General features: G+C 43.2%; 1 protein-coding gene across 5 annotated transcripts in view; it reads right to left on the reverse strand.

Moving 5' to 3' along the window:
- CRACD (capping protein inhibiting regulator of actin dynamics) overlaps positions 1–19,017 on the reverse strand; it is a 241,544-nt gene that overhangs the window by 41,291 nt on the left and 181,236 nt on the right. For 3 of the 5 annotated variants that reach the window (XM_037034085.1, XM_037034090.1, XM_037034088.1), the window contains one exon: positions 4,582–4,753. In XM_037034085.1, the coding sequence (XP_036889980.1) occupies positions 4,582–4,753 (172 nt within the window). Of the gene's footprint in view, positions 1–4,581; positions 4,754–12,437; positions 12,515–19,017 lie in introns of those variants that run through there. The other 2 variants (XM_037034087.1, XM_037034089.1) reach the window with 2 other exon arrangements.

Genomic DNA, 19,017 nt, shown 5'->3' on the forward strand with positions numbered 1-19,017 from the left:
GGCAAGACTCCCCTCTTTTTTATGGCCAAGTGGTATTCCACTGCGTAAATTCACCCCAGCTCCCCCATCCACTCATCTACCGATGGGCATCAGGGCTGCCCCCAAATCCCAGCTATTGTAAGTGACACTGTAATGAATGTTGGTGTCATCACTGTGCTTCTTTAACTCCTTTCAGTGATATTTTGTCATTTCTGGGGTATAAGCCTTACATTCATTTGTTAAATTTATTCCTAAGTAGTTTATTCCTTTTGATGCTATTGCAAATGAAGTCATTTTCCTATGTTCATTTTTGGATTGTTCATTCCTAGTGTGCAGAAATATCACCGAAATACCACAACTCTCATCTTGTATCCTGCAACCTTGACTGCCCTTGCTTATTAGTCCAATAGTTCTTTTCATGGATTTTTTAGGGTTTCCTACATATAAGATCGTGGCATCTGCAAACAGAGATAGTTTTACTTTTTCTTTGGCAAAACTGATGGTTTATATTTATTTTTCTTGCCTAATTGTCCTAGATTTAATCTGAACTATAGTACAATATGATATTGAATAAACACCTTGTCTTGTTCCTAATCTTGAGGAAAACATATTTATTCTTTCACCATTAAGTAAGATATTAGCTGTGGATTTTTTGAAGTTTCTCTTTATTAAGCTAAAGAAGTTCCCTTTGATTCTATTCATGTGCTTTTATTATGAGAAGGTGTTGGCTTCTGTCGAATGCTTTTTCTGCTTCTCTTGAGATGATCACGTGTTTTGTCCCTTACTGTATTAATATGGTGTATTATACGGAAGGATTTTTGCATGTTAAATTAACCTTGCACTCCTGGGGCTAAACCCCACTTGATCATGGTGTATATATAACTCAGCTAAATCCAGCTGAATTATGTGTTGCTGAATTCAGCTTGCTTGTATTTTGTTGAGGATTTTTATGTCTATATTCATAAGGGATATTGATCTGTAGTTTTTTGTCTTTGTCTAATTTTTGTATTAGGGTAACACTGGCTTCATAGAGTGAGTTGGAAAGTTCCCTCCTATTCCATTTGCCACAGTCATTCTTGTGTGGACGTCTCTGCTCCTGCCATTCCAGATCTGAACTGTCTGTGCCTTGTCTCCTAGCTGCTCCAAACCCTGCCCACCCTTTGGAGCAGCTCCAGGGCTCCTCGTTCCTGACAGCTGCACCCCAGAGTGAGCTCACCCTCGTGGAGCCCCTTCATCTCACTGTGGTGCAGAGCTGACTCTCACTAGGCGGTGCTGTAGCTGTGCATAACACAGTGGATGCTGGGTGTGAAGCAGAAAACTGCACCCAGGACAAGAGTCCCAGTGAGCAGGAGAGCCCCGGTCAGGTAGCAAAAAGCAGGAAAACACCTGAGCCTGGGGACTCAGGACTAGCAGGACAACTCAGGGCCACAGAAGTAGCTCCCCTAGGGAGGCTGCCACAAAACAGTGGGTGGTTAAGAAGGTACCCTTCACTGTTTGAATTGTGATTCAGTAACTCACCAGCAAGTCACTCTCTGGCCTTAGTTTTCTCATCTTTCAAATGGGCATAATGATGTCAATTTCAGATGTCCTGGCACATATTATGAGTTCATCTATACACAACACATTGTGATAAATTCAATAAGTGGCAGCTTTAATATATGCTATAGGGTATTCTCTATGAAAAAAGCATTTGTGGTTAAAGCAATCTTGGAAATGCTCTATATTACATTCATCCTTCCTCTTACAGATTCCCTGGGCACATTAGCATAGGGAAGGCTTTTAAAAGTCCTATATAAAGGATCCTATTTAACTTGTTTTGGCCAGGTGTTTCCCAAACCTATTTGCCAAAGTGACCCTCTCCCTTTTTAAATTTAACATCTATTTAACACACTTCAGGAAACACAATATTAGTTGTATGTAATTAATAAAGGAAGTTACATTCAGTTGTAAAAAACTGATCATGTTTTACTATTTAGCTCTTCCCACAGGCATGTATAATCTAAAAGCAGCAGCCTAGGATAAACAAAGGCTTCTAACCTAGAAAAAGAACAGAATGCTTTAAAAGGCCAAAGGAAATGAGAAATTTCAGGCAGAGGGAGCAGATCAATAACGAGCTATTTCTGGCCATGGAGACATTTCTAGAATGACAAATTTCTGGAGGTAAAGTTCAGCTCCTTTAAACTCTCACCAGTGCCCCAATTCCCCGCATCGGTCTCCGGCCATGCTGACGCACCCAGCCTCCCCGTTCTTAGGCAGCTCCAGTCGTTAGGAAATTCCCCCTCACACTGGGCTGAAATCTGCCTCCTTGGAAGCTCTGCCCGAGATCATGTTAATGGACTCCTGTGTTTTAGGGAGAGCTGTCCATTTTGGCGATAGCAAGTAAAAGGTGCTGAAATGTTGTGAATCGTTACACAATGTAAAGTAACATGTCAATTGATGGAGCAGGAACTGAAAATAAGAAGTGTTGGAAACAGCTTTTCTTATCTCCATCTGTACATAGGACGAGTAATCAGAAGTTCAGCTATACTGTAAGCAATGAATGTAATATTTATTTGGTGGGTGAATTAATATGGCAATTGCCAATTTCCAAGAAGTGGAATACGTATTTTAAATGACTTGTATATTCCCATATTTTTTATTTAAAAAATATCTAAAGACATGGTTTATTTGTTTGTTTTTACCCTCACTGAGGGCTTACTGATTTCAGAGAGAGGGGAAAAGATGGAGAGAAACATCGATTTGAGAGAGAAACATCATGATCAGTCGCTTCCCATACACACCCTGACTGGGACTGAATCTACAATCTAGGCATGTGCCCTGACTGGGAATTGAACCCATGACCTTTCAGTACCAACCAAGACAGACCAGCTAGGGCTAAAGAGATTTTAAAAAACCCTTTGCCCAAAGCTTATCCTTCCAACTTCATTATAAAGACAGGATAAGATACAGCATGTGTCGCATAAATGTAGGCTTATCAATAAGAGCCAACAGGAAGACTTCGGTGAGCACTTGTAGAGCTTAGACGCACTGCTTGCCTAAGGATTTTGTAATTCGTGCTCAACTGGGGTGTCCGCGAGAATTTGTTTACTAATACACACCACAGAGGATATTTCTGTCCATGCCCTTGAAATATAGTAAAAATGTCATAGATTGTATCATCCCTCTCTTCAACATGAATGGGAGGACACCACATTGTGGACTGGTTCTCAGAAACTGCAACTTTAAGCAAAACAACACATCATAAAACCAATTTTACTACAGGTTGATACAAACAAGAGTTAAAGTCTATATTTCTGGTCACAAGAACATCACTAAATTTCTAAAATAAAGACCCCCAATACTTCTAACATTACACATCGAAATAAATGCGAGCTACACATACATTTTTAAAAGATGAATAAAATGAGTAAAATCCCTTTTTCCCAACCCACTTGTTGCAGGTTCAGGGTGGTGGGTGGCTGGAGCCTCTTCCTGCAGCTCAGAGCACGAGGGGAGACCCAACCCTGGACAGGATGCCCCTCCATGGCAGGGCCACTCACGCCCATGTGCACTCAGCCTGGGGTGGTGCAGACAAGCCAGCTCACCTCGAGTGCACAGCTTGGGGGTGGGGAGGAAACCCACGCCAACAATGGCCTGGTGGGGGAGTCACTTTCTTTCTTCTCATCAATGTTATAATTAAACGGTGTTGAAGTAAACGTTATTCAAGGACCCCCCGTTCTACATTAGGACAATTTATGCAGTGCCAGGCATTCACAGGAAACAGTTTTTGATCACTTAAGATGAGAACCTGGGCCCTGACTTAATGGAACTAGCAGTAGAGCGAGAGAGACAGACAAGCAAATCAATGATTTCCATACAAAGTGACGAGAGCCAGCAGGAGCCAGGCTCGTGGCGCTAGGGAAACGCAGGCAAGGGCAAGCGAATCGGATCGGGCAGCGGGCAAGGCTTCTCAGAGGAGCTGACTTCTAAGCTGTCAACAGCAGAATTTAACCATCTCTGACTCCACCTTTAGCTCCCAGCACTCAGGTGAGAAAGTAAGTACCTTCTGACCCTGCTTTTTTGAGTTCTTTACACTGCCATGGCCAGATTTAGTGCCTGTGTTTGTTCTGAGCGAGGGAGAGAGGAACATAGAAAACAGAGAAGAATTTGGTATCTTATCGCAGGCAGGTTCTGGAAGTCACTAGAGATGGCCAGGGGTATGAGGGGTGACCGCCCTGTGTCCAAGCAGTTGGTGTCCTTGATACAGGGGTAAAAACTAATCTATAACCACCCTTTCCTTTGCCAAACAACGAGACATGGAAACAAGGTCCTTTTCAATCCAAGAAACGCTGTTGAGCTAAGCCAGCGATATGCAGCCTCCTAGCACTGTGAGCCCAGCTGGACGAAGGCGCAACCTCTGGGCTCTCCCAGGGAGTGAGGCCACACCCGTCTTCCATCGCCCCCAGGTGACTTCTCCACAGAGCACACCAGGTATCCCAAAGTCTTCCACCTCCCCAGGGAGGGAACACATCTGCGATTCCACTCCTGCCTTCTCTGGGATCCCACTCCCCACCCCGGAGCTCCACCAAAGGTCCTCCCCCTTCAAAAAGTGTGAGTTATTACCTTAGATTGTCCTCCAGGGTCTCCTCATCGGACGAGAAGGTTCCATTGCTGATGCTCTGAGGAGAGTGACTCTTCTTTCCTGCTGACGCCTCCCGGGAAAACGAAGTGTCTTTCTTTTTCCTTTTGCCAAACAACTTCTTAAAAGGCTGGAATTTGCCGCCCTTCTTCTTGTCTGTGGATTGCAAGACAAACACCTGCTGCAGTCTGACAGGGCTGCACCTCGGAGCCCAAGAGCAAATTACAACTGAGCTGCCTCTGGCCCTGGGAGCTGGGGCAAAGGGCAGCCATCAGAGTGAATGTGCGACTGAGTCCTATGCCAGGAACGCCAGGGCCTGCCCCTGTTCGTGCACAGTCAGGTGGACACAAGCCAGGAGCGCAGCAAGCCTTCTGCCTCCCGGCTCCCAAGAAGCACTTGGAGGCATCCCGGAGGGGTTCCAAGCTTCATGGTGGCCGGCACAGCACCCCCTTGCACATGCCAGACAGAGGTGTCTGCTTTCCTTAACAAAGCAGATGGCCCATGCCCTTTTCCACGAAAGAAAAACACATAAGCCAGACAGTTAAGAAAACTTATGTATGTATATAATGTCTTCTGAAAATCACTGTTTGAGCTTTTAGACACAGAAGAAAACTGCCACCTCTTGGTATAAGCTTTGCTCCTCAATTCTCTCCATGCCCATATATTTCTGGTTTATCTCTTTTCTCCTTTAAAACTACGATGAAGAGCCCCAAAAGAATTGCTACGAACATCTTTCCATACATTATTACTTCATCTAGTCAGGACCCAGGCTCATGCCAGCATCTCCGACAGATATTTGAGGTAATCCCTTTCAGTCCTGCTTCTTCAGATACAAACTCCTCCACATCACTCCACTCCTACCTTGGAAAAGGAAGTATAAATCATCCCATACCAGAAGCATCTTCTCAGGCCTTGCCTCTTCTTTAAGAAGATTAAAGAACCACTTATCCAGTGGTCAGGCCATTCTTTTCTTGAATTATTTAGCTCTTACTATGCATCACCGCTGTTCTAAGAACTTTACAAATATTAGCTCAGTCCTCACCACAATTCTATAAGGTAGACAGCCATTAACAGCCCCGTTTTACAGACGAGGGGCCTGAGGCACAGAGAGATGAAATAACTTCTTTTTTTAAAAAATAAATTTTTAAAGATTTTATTTATTTATCTTTAGAGGGGAAGGGGGGGAGAGAAAGAGAGAAAGATCAATGTATGGTTGCTTCTCGTGAGTCCCCTGCTGGGAACTGGCCTGCAACCCAGGCATGTGGCCTGACTGGGAATCGAACCTCGATCCTGTGGTTCACTGGCCCGTGCTGAAATAACTTCTCTTTCACGGGAAACATATCTTTGAAGCTGGAGCCTGGGAAAAGGAAACTTGAAAATGCACAAGGTGAACAGAAAAACACCTACAAGGAACACAGAGGTAGGGCCCCCAACAGTATCAGGGGTCCCAGAACTTTGCTCGCCAGAGTCTGTAGGGAGATCCAGGTATAACAATGAGGTTAAAAGACGTTTAAGGCTGTTGTATCATTTCCTCTGGTGATCTTCAGTCCCAGCCTGAAAATCTGAAGTGAGGAGGAGGTGTTTCAGACCACTTCGTTCTAAGCAGTGGCATGAGACAGTGAGGAAGCAGGTAGAGTAGTCATCAGTTACGAAGAGACGTACACTGGGATCCTTAGTACAGGTGCAGAACAGACCTTCAGACTCCAGAGGTCCCTGAAACGTGCTGTGTTAGACCACATGTAAAAGGAAAGCAGACTTTTAACATGTGAGACACCTCCCATACCTAAGGCTTTGTGCCAGGGATGTAGTCCTCAAGAAAGTTCATTTTCACTGTGTGTTACTTAAAAGACAATGTGTGCAATACAACTGAGATAGTATCATTAAAAATGGTAAAAATTTAAAAAATTGGAAGGTTTGATTTCAGAATGTTTACTTCCAGTGGTGACTTATTCAGGAGTATAGGCCCGAGATTTTCATGACACCTACTTCTGGTTCCCATGAGCAAAATCTCTAATGAGTAATTTTCTTAAATTACCATCAGTGGATTTTGAAGACCACCAAAGAACATCAGGCGAGTGTTAAAAGAGTTGACCTTACCTAAAATGAGTCCATCGAAAATTTTAAATTAGAAAATTTCTATACGGTGTTACAGGTGTCATTACATTATTATATAACTGGTCTTTAGCACTGACTGATGAAACAGTCAGTGACTGTTTTCTCTGTGACTGTTCAAGGCTCAAAATATGTAAATGACACTATTATTATAAATGGGCATCATTATAAATGGTCAAACAGCAATTTATGCTACATTTCACTTATTTCTGAGATAAATTCTTCTTCTTTCCCTTTATACCAATCGTCTTTTTCCCACTGTAGAAATATCTAACCCCAAATTCTCTAATCAGGAATATTCTAAAAGAGCATAGTGAAATTCTAAAAACACCAATATGACATCATTACTCCCAGTCTGGGCCCACTACTCCAGCTTTGAAGCTACCTAGAGAATTTTAGATCACTTCAGAATTTACTTGTAGAAAAAAACTGCTCTGAACTCAAGGTGGAATTGGTGGAATCAAGGGAGTTAACTATTATTAGAGACAGATTAGTTTCTCGAACAGGTTATTGTGTGTTTAAGGGGTGACTTGGTCCATTGTGTTGCCACATGTCCAGAATGGCGGCAGCCACCACATTAAATATTTGTTGCATTGGTTATATTGTGGGGGGGCCATAAAGTGAAGAGAGCCTGGGAAGAACTGAACACAAACACAACGCCGGGACAAAAACGGCCTTGAGGAGGGTGCCAGGATACGGAGGCCTTGGCTCAGAGAATGTGATGGGCTGCCTGCAAGCACAGAACGGCCTCCTGTGGGTGGTCCCGTCCTTCAGGTGCAGAGCTGGCCCATCTGAGGACTGCTGGTGAACCAGGCACTCGGGCACTCTGCGCTGCACGTTACAGGGGCAGTGCCTTGGCGTGAGTGCACACCCATTGTCCTGGAAGGCGGGTCAAAGTCCAAATGTCAGACAGCACACTGCTCAGAAGTACTTGGGAAAGGCTGTTTCAGCAATGCCTTGATTATTATCAGGAAGATAAAAGAACAGTAAAACCTACCTGAACTCCCCATCCAACAACCCCTCCTTCTTACCACGAGAAACACCAATCTCTCTTTGGAGGAGGGTTCAGAAGACAGAGGCTTACAAGTCTGCTCCAAAGTCTTAGTGTTTGGTCACATCGTGGTTATAAAAAGCAACTTCCCCCTTCCTCGCTTTCAAAATTAATAATATGTTTTCTCTTAGAAATATCTTCCTATTTTGAATAAAATCTAAAAGTCCGTTTTTTATGACATTTTTACTATCAACTGTGGCAATTATTTAATTTGCCAGCACTAACTTTATGAAAAGCCCCCCAAACTATATGGAGGCCCACCTACATTCACACGGCAAATTGGGATTGAGCAACATCAACAGGGAATGAAACTTTATAAATCAGATATGGAGTTATACTCATATTTACTTGAGTCCCCAGTTTCATTCTCTAAGTTCATAATAAAATCTCTCACATCATAAACACAAGTACCTCAATTTTACGAAACATTTACAATTCTGTGCCACAACCACCACTATGAAAATTTGAGCTGTGTCTAGAAATGTGCATTAAATAAACTATTTTAAGATCAATTTATAATTGGGGGCTAAATTAATAGTTTGTCTCCACAGAATCAACTGGCTCACGTGCATGGTCATCACTAGAAGCCACATCTTTGACAAAAAACACCAACTGTTATTGAGAGTATTTTTGTACAAATGGGGCCTAAAAGACCGAAGCAACTTTAACAGTGTAGTGAAACGAGCACTTCTGCAAATGTTAATGTGACATATTCCCCCAAACAACTGCCACAGAGAGGGAGTCCAGCCTAGCCAAGTGCTCTCCGACATTAAAGATGGCGTTTTCGACCTTTACAACACAAATTTACCCTTGCTGGGCGGTGGGGAGAAGCAGAGAAGGAGAAGGAAGACACATTCTATTAAATTGTTGTTTTAGTTGGTTGCAGCTCTAGTTAGGAGTTAAGTACATGGGCCCCAGAGATAGGAATAGCTGGCCCAAATCCTGATCCCATCTCTTACTAGCTATGAAACATCTGCTTACCAGCCTCTCTGGCAATGTACCATCTTAAGATGTAAGAGTGAATTTATTGGAGAAAAGACAGTGGGTGCCACATTGTCTTAATATTTTGCCATTTTTGTCTTATAATTTTTCACACGAAAGAACCTATATATGCATATATAGTGCTTTCAGGGAGCACGATAATTATCATTCTTTAAGTACGGAAATGAATTAATTTATTTTCATCATCCAATAATAACTTTAGGGAATTTTTTTCACTTAAAAAAGTGCTCATTATCCATTATTTCATGGATATAATTACCATTTTCTGGCTGCATCATCATAATTGCTTACATAGAAGATTCTAAAAATTAAAAATCACTGGGCAAGTCAAGCAAGTGTGATCATTTTCCATTTGTCATAAGGATGCAATTCTTACATTTTCATTCCTAAACCTAAAATAATAAAAGCATACAATTTCTCTGCATTGGGTTATTTACATGGTATGCTTTTAAATGGGAAACAGAATTTCCTATCACAGTTCATTTGGAGCATCACAAATGTTTGAGTCTGGGTTTCTCAGACTGTGCTCTTTGGGTTGGTACCAGGTACTGATTCCAAGACCGGTACATTTGAGATTCCAGGTAAAATAAAGTTAAATATGTTTCTTTACTGTGAGACCTTTCAGAGTCTTTAATACGCTGATATCACTACTGCTCTTCAAAAGAGCAGAGACTGTGTAGTGCTTCCCAAACCTGTCTGGTCATGGAAACTGGACTTTCTAGACTTCCATCATGACTCGTGTTCCTCTGGACATACTCTGGAAACACCTGTCTTCACTATATCTTTCAAACATCTCTCAGTTTCTGTAGGCACCCTATATTTCATACGCACACCTCCCCTACACGCCAGAGAACTCTGCTCAGTGAACCTGAGTGAGTTGACGGAAACATTTTGGTTAAATAAACCTGTAACTGATGCCATAGTTGTATGGCATCAACAGGATCAGTTTGGACCTGCTGATTTATGATTTGTGTCTTTACACTTTTAATCATGTTCTCCTACCTGGGATGCCTTTCTCCATTTGCCTAGGAAACTCCCAACCATCTCCCCAAACTCATTCCAGCTGTCACATTCCCTTGAAAGCCCTCCTTGAACACCCCATCCGAGGAGAAGGACACCTCCTTAGTCTCTGTCTGCGCATGAGCAGACGCCTATTACAGTACCACAAAGAGTGTGGTCTCTCCCAGACCACAAGTGCTCCGAGGGCAGGGACAACCAAGCCTTGTTTTTTCCCCCTCTCCAGCGTCCAAAGTGATGCCCGACTCAGGGCAACACACACTGATGTGGATCCCTGTGCCCTGATCCCTGAAGGCAAGACGTATCTTAGAAATCCCAATTTTTTGGACAACACAAAGGTATATTTAGACTCCGGGGCGGGGCCCATGGCAGCACTTTATAACCAAATGCAATATCTCTGCAAGGCATCCATACACCCCTTGAGTTTTGCTACCAGATGAACTTGTGCCAAACTCACTAAGAACTGTGGGGGTGGCGATCTCGTTACACAGTACAGACAGCCACGCAGTCACACACTTGCTTTCATGCAAACCTGTTCCAAAGTGACTGATCTATGCTATCTCATCCATGAGAAACACAAGGGGAAGGCAGCAAACTGCACCCAGCTGAACTGAGCTGTGTAGAAATACACAAAATCCCCCCCCCCGCATACACCCCAAATACCTACCAGTTACCACAGACCACCACTTGTGTTATGAGGTACCCATGCACAGCCTTCTTTCCAATTCCCGGTGACCCTCTTCCCACCACCTCACAGTAACTCACAAGCTGTTGCCCTCCGGTGACTCCCCAGTCCACAAGCAAACTTGAGCTCATTTTCAAGGTAAAATGCTGTATGTATTGTAGTATTTATGGACACTTATGGAAACTGCCACATTTTAAAAGTTAGGTTCCTAACGTTTTAAAATGTCACTGATACCTTTTTTTGTGTTGTGCTACTATCCTATTTTTTCCCTTAGTTTCATTATGTGGTTCTGCGTAATACATGTTGGCTTTTAGCAATGCATACGTCACATTAGAGCTGAACTGACTGTACGTGTCTAAAGAGAACCTACTGAAGTGTGTTTGTGCTTCCCTAGGTCTGTGCAGGGATCTATCCATGAACATAACTTGGCTGTTTCTCGGGCCCCCCGTTTCTTGAAACCACATCAATTTTCAATTTTTCTGGTTTTCCCCATTGGTTTGTCTTAGAACCCCCTGTTATGTTTCACAACAATTCAAAAGAAACAGTATTTAGAAACAGTAACAGAGGCAGATTATGATTTTTAACGTGAAGTCTCAGTGTTGGGCCACATTGCTCCCACGCACTGGAAGATGTGTGGGCGCTGATTCTTTTCACTGCCAATCTCTGCCGCTTGAGTTTCAGAGGGTGCTGTGAATCAGCGGCCAACCCTGGGTGGAAAATAACGGCAGGGGGAGCTGCCTGCTCCCTTGACCTCCACACTTACTTAGTGCAGCAGCAATCTACCTCAACGGAGGGTACCTCCACAGGAGGGCTGTGCACATTACATTCCTTCGGTCCCATTCACTGAACACCCGACACCCACAGGATTGGTGCGGGCCCACCTGACAGCACCGATGGATAAAACAAAAGCTGTAGGGACATCGAAGGCTGTTTTGATCAGGGTTTAATCAGAGAAGTAGGATCAATAGGATATCATGTGTGTGTATTTGTATATGTGACATATTAGGAGATTTACTGCAAGGAATTGGTTAAGCCAGGTGGGGGCTGGCTAAGCAAGTCTGAAATCCACAGAGCAAGTCACCAGGAAGGGCACCTGGAATTTGCCGGCACAGGGTGAAGTGGCTGTTCCTAGGTGGAATTTCTCCTTTTAGAGAAGCCTCAGGCCTGTTCTTAAGGCTTTTCAGGCCCACCCAGACTGTCTTGGAAAATCTCCTTTACTTAAATGAACTAATTATGGACTTTCATTACATCTACCAAATGCCTCCAGAGCAACAGCTCAATTAAAACAATATTTGTGTTTAATTAAATAACTGGGGGCCATAGTCTAGCCAAGTCGACACATCCGAATATCATCACACTCCATCCTTCGTCAAGTTGGCACTCATACACATCTCCTTAAACTATACTTAATCTCCAAACAGAGTCAATAACAAAATAATGGAACCTCCACAGACATGATATCAGTGTCCCACGTGCCTCTGAAAACACACTAACATGTTTCCCAGATGAGAAGGCCAAGTTCTTGGGCAACATTCACCCTTCTCCTGTAACTTATATACTGAGATATATGCAAAGTTCATATTTAATACATCTTCTACCAGGTTGTAAGGAGATAAGAGAGAGAAGAAATAAAGTATTTGTTATACACATACCCCCCAAGATATTTATAACAAAATGAAGAAGAAATACCCGTAACTGCTAGAGCCCCTGTCTCTGCAGCTGGTCATGTGGCTGTCGCTGGGCTGCAGAGCCATCTTCTCCCACCACCTGTTCCACATTCCTGCTGCCCTCAGCAAGGGGCTCAGCTGGTATGGCTCTCTGCCTGGTGAGGTGAGCCAAATGTGGGTTCCTGAAGAACCTGGCCATGAGCTGTCCTGAATTGGGCTCTTGTAGCTTTTAATTACTCCGCAGCATATGAGAGTCCTAGAGATGCCCTAGGGGATCACCCGTATTCTAGACACACTTTTCCTTACCTCCACTGTGTAGGAGCAGCCCGATTTTCCCTTGGTGGTTAGGATCAACCATTCTGATAAGTACAGTAACCTCCTTCTTCGCCTGTTGAATAAGAGACACGAGGAGCTCAAAGGGACCTTTTGGCAGTCTCAACCACCAGTTCAATGGAATAAATCACCACTGTGTCTCCTGGTGAAGACATTCCTCCCAATGGAACTAAAAACTCTAGACAAGCAGAACCTAAAGTAAAGGGGATGGGAAGCAAGTTTTCCTAGGGCGTCACTAAGGGTAATAGTGAACAGAGTCACTCCCATTTATAGCCCTTGATTCCTGGACCCATGAAGCCTGGGTATGAGAGAAACAGCACCACAGATTGGATACTGACTTACACTCCATCCTAGAGGACACAGTCCCAGCCCTACGAAGTATTGCCACCTAGCTAGCACCAGAAGTCTTCCAAAGGCTGTTGCACCGTTTGGTCAAGCCAGCAGCTTCAAGATGATGGGGAATGAAGTGAGACCAGTGAATTCCATGAGTGCGGCCTATCAATTTCCTCAGTCAGCAGCAATGTCTATGTAGAGTACCATTATAGTGAATAAGGCATCCCATAAGTCCTGGATGACAGTTTTGGCAGAAGCACTGTATACAGAAAAGGCAAGTCCATATCCAAAGTAAGTATCTACTTTAGTAAGAACAAAGCACTGTTTTTTCACGATGGAAGTGGTCCAACGTAATGAATCTGCATCAGGTAGGGAGCTCATCACCCCAGGGAATGGTGCTATGTTGAGGACTCAGTCTTGGTCTCTGTCGGCCTTGGTGAGTGGGTCAATGGAGCTGAGCTCATGAATAACTCCTTTCCCTGACAACCTGGCCATTTTTCATAGGCCCATTGACAAGTGGCTGGGTAAAGAGGCTGACAAATATTCACAGAATGGCTCCTTCAATGGACTTGATTATTAAAAGCCTCCTGAAGTTATCCTTGGGTGAGCATTCATATGAGACTAAGTACGTTCAAATCCTCTGCCCATCTGGAGAGGTCTATCCTCATACCCCTTTCCCAGACCTCTGTGTCACCAGATTATCTAATCACATTCCTTCCAAGTCCATGACCATCCAGCCAAAACACTGGCCACTACCCATGAATTTTTATAGACTTGCACCTCTGGCCATTTCTCCTTATAAGTAAAATGAACAGTAAAATGACCCCTGGGAGAATTTCCCTGTACCACTGCCCTTCAGGGCTGCCCCAGAATGGGGCTACAGCAGTACAGCTTTCAAGTGGTGCCTGAAGATCGTGCAAAACCATCCATGAGCCAGGCCTGCGTTTTCTCTTCCCCAGTCAACTAGTCGTGGGGCGCTCTCGGTGAGGTCATCGGAGCAGACTGGGAGAGGGAACGGAGTGTGGCAGGCATGGGGACCATGGGTATTTGAGCCACTTCTTACTTGTGCCTTCGAGGCCTACTTGAACCTGATATTATACATACCACTTCCTCTTTTTTGTCATAAACTTCATCTAAAACACTTCGGTGTACAACCCAGAATGAGAATGAGGTATCTTTGCCATAGTTCAGATTTAAAAAAAAAGACTTGGGATTGTAGCTAAGCCCAAGGTATTAGTTTCCTGGAGGTGCTGTTAAAAACAACACAAATGGCTGACAACAGAAACATATTCTCTTGCAGGTCTGGAGTCTAGAAGTCCAAAGTCAAGCTCTCAGCTGGGCCATACGTGTTCTGCAGGCTCTAGGGGAGAATCTTCCTTGTCTCTCTGGTTTCCAGTGTTCCTTGCATGCCACTTCCCTTTGATAAGGGAGTGCTGCTGTGCACACCCAGCTTTATGGCTGGTGGGTCAGACAACACCCAGTTCATGATGGGCAGCTCTTAGTCATGGGTGGCCCATGGTTAAGCCTTCAGTTTTCACTAATGCCCACTAGCAAGACAAAGGCTGTTTCTGAAAAGGTGCGCCGTTATCTGCAGAGGACGACAGGGTTTTGCTTCAGCCTGGTAAGGGCCCGTGCTGTGATTCCCTGAGAGATCCGCCAAAGGCTCCCAGTGGCATCCCTCTCTGTCAGTGACACTCAAGCACCACTGGATCTGCAGGATCCTGCGGCCCCAATGGCAGAGCAGTCCCTGCACAGCAGACTGGACCTGCTGCAGAACCTTCTCTAATTCTGGACACTCTTCCTTAACAACAAGGGGAAATGCTCATTTCAAGCAGTTGTGTGAAGGTGAACAAACATGCCCCAGAAGCTTAAAGATCTATGTTTATGTAGTCACCTGTGCCATTTTCTAGATTCTTGGGAACTCAGTTTTCACATCTGTAAAATGGGTTGACCTAACTGTACATTATGATCAAAGTCCCTCCTGTTCTGAAATTCTATAAACTATTTCTTTAAAAAGCTAGGCAAGTTTAGACTATATATCCTGGCTCATAAAACTTACTACTCTTTTCATAAATTATCTATTAACTATATTCATTATGCTTTCTCCATTCCTTTTTGGTCTCCAAATTACACTGGTTTTGTTACCATCATACTTATTTAGTAAAAGTAAGGAACTTCAGGGCTTGGGAGAAGCAAAAGCATATTCTACAAGTCGGTAAAAGAGAGCTCGGTCATTCCATCTGTTCATGGCAGGACCTAGGTCCCTATTCCTAGGACAGGCAATGCTGAAGGAGAAGGAAGTGTCCTAGAACCTGCACCCCCAATACCCACCACCCCACTGCCATCCTGCGGTCTGTCTCAGAGAGCTGTTCTGAGAAAGGTGACTAATGTGTGAGTCACTTTTGACTCACACATTAAATGGTTGCCTCAGATCTGGGCAAAACACGTGAACCTGCCTTCAGACACACTTCTAGGATACCAGAGAAGACACGAGCCCCTGGAGGCTCCTCTAAAGTTCTGAGGGGCAAAGTCAGGCGGGCCCCAGAGAGCCTCAGACTTATGGGCCAATGACACAAATAAAGATAGTTTTAGTTGCTGACCAATTCTGTCCTAGCAGATTCAGATTTTGCTAGCCCTGCATTTTGCCTGTCTGCTTTCCTTGATGTCTTGTATATTCAGGAATGTATGCCTTACCCAGACTCTTACTCTGCCTAACAATCCTACAACTTTATATCCTGTCTGTTAAACTCGGCCCATCTATGTTGAAGCAGTATTATTCTGTCTAGCACAGGCCAGTGCTACCTCTGCAAGAGCCCTGTTTCCACGGGTGCATAACTGGGACTGCTAGGACTGATGAACAAATATTTACTGCAGTCCTACTGTGTGCACTGAGCTAACACTGGCATAGCACAGGAATTAAGTTTCTGATACCAGCTAATGGGGGAATTAGTAAATTTAGCAGACAGAAATCAGTAAGTTGTTTTTCAAATGCATACAGTTTTTAGAATTCTGGCCTCCTAGGAGAAAAACTGGAGTCCTACTAGGAGAAAAAAGCTCTGTGAGCAGCTGATGGCACTCTGTCTACCTGAGAGCCTAGCTGGTTTAGCAATAGCAGCAATGATGTGATGATGGTATGTGTGTCCATGAGGGTGGGTGAGCTAGAAAGAGTGTGTAAATCTTCCCTCAAGGGCATGTGAAGTCCAGGGAGGTTTCCACTAAGGGGAATCCCAGGCCAGTTTTCTTCAATTAGTGGGTGACAGCCCATGTAGTGGATCCTGCAATCAATTTAGTGGGCCACGACCAAGAGTCCTTGGAAACTAAGTAGAAGAGAATAGACTGGAATACAAAATCGAGTGAGTACTATTTCATGAAATTTTTGTTTTCAGATTACACAAGTTCTGTCTGAAAAAAGTCCAGCCACTGTTAATACAGTGAGGATGGTTTGCGTAACATCGATGTAACCAGAAAACCAAGGAGAATGGAGTGGAATGCTCATGTGTGAACAATGATGGCTTCACTGTATTAGTCAGTGTGGGTAGTAGATGCCGTTGAGTGAGCATGTGTACTGTGTGGTTGTCTTATTCAAAATGACTGAGTAGAGCAATGAATCTAGATCAAATTTTGTGTGAAGCTTGAACATGCCTCCGCAGAAACTATTCAGGTGATTCAGAAGGCTTTCAGTGATGAAGCAGTGAGTGATTGGCAGTTTCATCACAATAACATGCCTGCTCATGCATCATGTCTTGTGCAGAGTTTTTTTGAGAAACATCAAATCACCCAGGTGACTCAGTCCCCCTACAGTCCAGATTTGGCACCCTGTGACTTCTGGCTTTTCCCAAAACTAAAAACACCTTTGAAAGGGAATAGATTTCAGACTATCAATAAGATTCAGGAAAAAACAATGGGACAGCTGATGGTGATTGGGAGAACTGTGTGAGGTCCCAGGGTGCCTACTTTGAAGGGGACTGAAGCATTTATGTACATTTTTATATCCTATCTTCTTCAATAAATGTCTCTACTTTTCATCCTACATGGCTGGACAGACCTTGTATGTGTGCTTATGTGTGTGTATACACAACTTTATACATACATATGTTCTGATATAAAACATATTTCTTGCTTTAGATCCAAGTCAAAAATATTTGAGAAAGGCTAGTCAAGAAAAATCACCATACTTCCCAGTAAGTTAGGCATTTCCATGCGAGAGTCAACAACTATTTATCAACACAAGCCACTGCATATGTGGCAGTCAATTTGGCTAAATGAAGATGAGAGAGCATTGCATACAAAAACAAGCTGAGAGCTGCCAAAGCCATTAACTAAGCTCCCAGACACTGCCAGGGCCGGAGCTGATGTGCGGACTGCTGACATCTCCGCTTGGCTTTCATTATGCTGCTTCTCAAGTACTGAAACTTTATCTCAGGGATCAACAAAATCTTCCATTTCCTAATTGAAGAAGGAAGAAAGCTTCATTAAACTGCAGCTTGTGGCTGCTGAGCTTGGCTTCAGAGCATAACTTAAAAACTTACAATCTGGGGCATAACTTTAAAAAAGGATTATGCCTTTTTTACCGTTTGTATCTGCTGCACTTTCAATAGGAAATTCCTTCAATATAAAATTTCATGCAGGAAATCAAATCTGCACACACCAGATTAATTTCTGCTGAATCGTATCACTTGGTATTTTTCAAGTGCCTTTCCCAGGACAATTTTAAAGAGTTGGGAGTGATGGTGAAATCACTACTTGCTTTCCACGTCCGACTAGAGAAGCTAAGTTAGCTGAACAAGGGCAGAGGCTGAGTGAAGACACCGGGTCTCTGAACACTGAGCTTGATGGTCAGCGGTCTAGGAGGTCAAATCAGAAGACACGTGGTTGAGGAATACTCTATTCCACTCCATCAGTGTCTCAGGGATTCCTTCCCTAGACCAGTATCCAAAGTACTAATGAAGCTCTAGGGTATTAGGCAAAAGGCTGAAAAAAGATCACTCGGGAACCATTCAATGGAAGTGCTCCATACTGCTCCTTCACATTGCGTAGAACATTTTAGAACTTGTTATTAACCTCTAGAACTGTGCAGAATGAAGACATTGATAGATTCAAGAAATCTTCAGACATGTCATTAATGATAAATTCCCAATGGTTATGGAGCATACAAAGATAGTTTGTAATATGTTTGTAATTAAATGAAGCTGATAGCAGAGGGGCAGATGTTATTTTCCCAGAAATAATACTACCAGTAAACTTTATTAAACTTTGGATATGTGCCGGGCTTAAAGTTTTACACGTACCGTCTCACAAGAACTCTGCAAATTCTTTCCCCCATTTTATACATAAGGAAACTGAGGCTCAGAGGGGCAATGCTTTTGCCCAGAGTTACATGGCGATGAGTGGCAGTGCTGAGATTCACTCTAAGTCTGTTTAAGTCCAGATACTAAGCCGTTGCCACTGTGCCGCACCTGAAAGTGTGTCTTGGTGACACTATCTGGCTGAGAGCTCACTCTCTGTGAGGTACCTGAGCTCTGGAGTCAGACATTGGGTTTGAGTCTCCATTCACTTACTAGCCACTGGACTTTGGGCAAGTTCCATAATCTCTTACGCCTTTTGCCTGTAACATAGGGATAATAGTAATATACAGCTTATTGACTTGGAAAGATTAAATTAAATACTGTATGTAAAGCATTTAGCAGAATGTCTAGCATATAGTAAGTAGGCAAAAAAGCTACTACAACGCTAGTATTTAGAAATTGACTGGTAAAGTATATGATTGTCTGACTACTATGCTGTACACTTGAAATTAATACAAAATAACACTGAGTATAAACTGTAATTGAAAAATAAAAATAAATGAATTAAAATGAAAAGAAATTCACTGAATTAACGAATGGGTCTGTGTTGACAACTATGTGGCCTTTCTTAGTTATTGTGAAAAAGAGAAAAGAGATGAGGAAAGGAGACAAGTGGGAAATGTGGAAGCAAAATGGGAGAAAGAAGAGAACAGAGAGAAAAAAAGAAAGTTAAAGAGCTTTATATATGTTTCAGAGTAACTCAGATTTTCTCAAACACACAGAAAAACTTTCTTATTTCACCTCAATCCTTTTATTTTATTTTTTAATTTTAATTTTATTTAATTATTGTTCAAGTACAGTTTTCTGTCTTTTACTCCCATCCCAGCCCACCCCACAGTGGTCCCCACCTCCCTCCCATTTCCACCCCCCCTTAG

The sequence above is a fragment of the Sturnira hondurensis genome, unplaced genomic scaffold (assembly GCF_014824575.4).
Source record: "Sturnira hondurensis isolate 20B ecotype Veracruz unplaced genomic scaffold, ASM1482457v3 Scaffold0022017, whole genome shotgun sequence".
Taxonomy (NCBI): Eukaryota; Metazoa; Chordata; class Mammalia; order Chiroptera; family Phyllostomidae; genus Sturnira; species Sturnira hondurensis.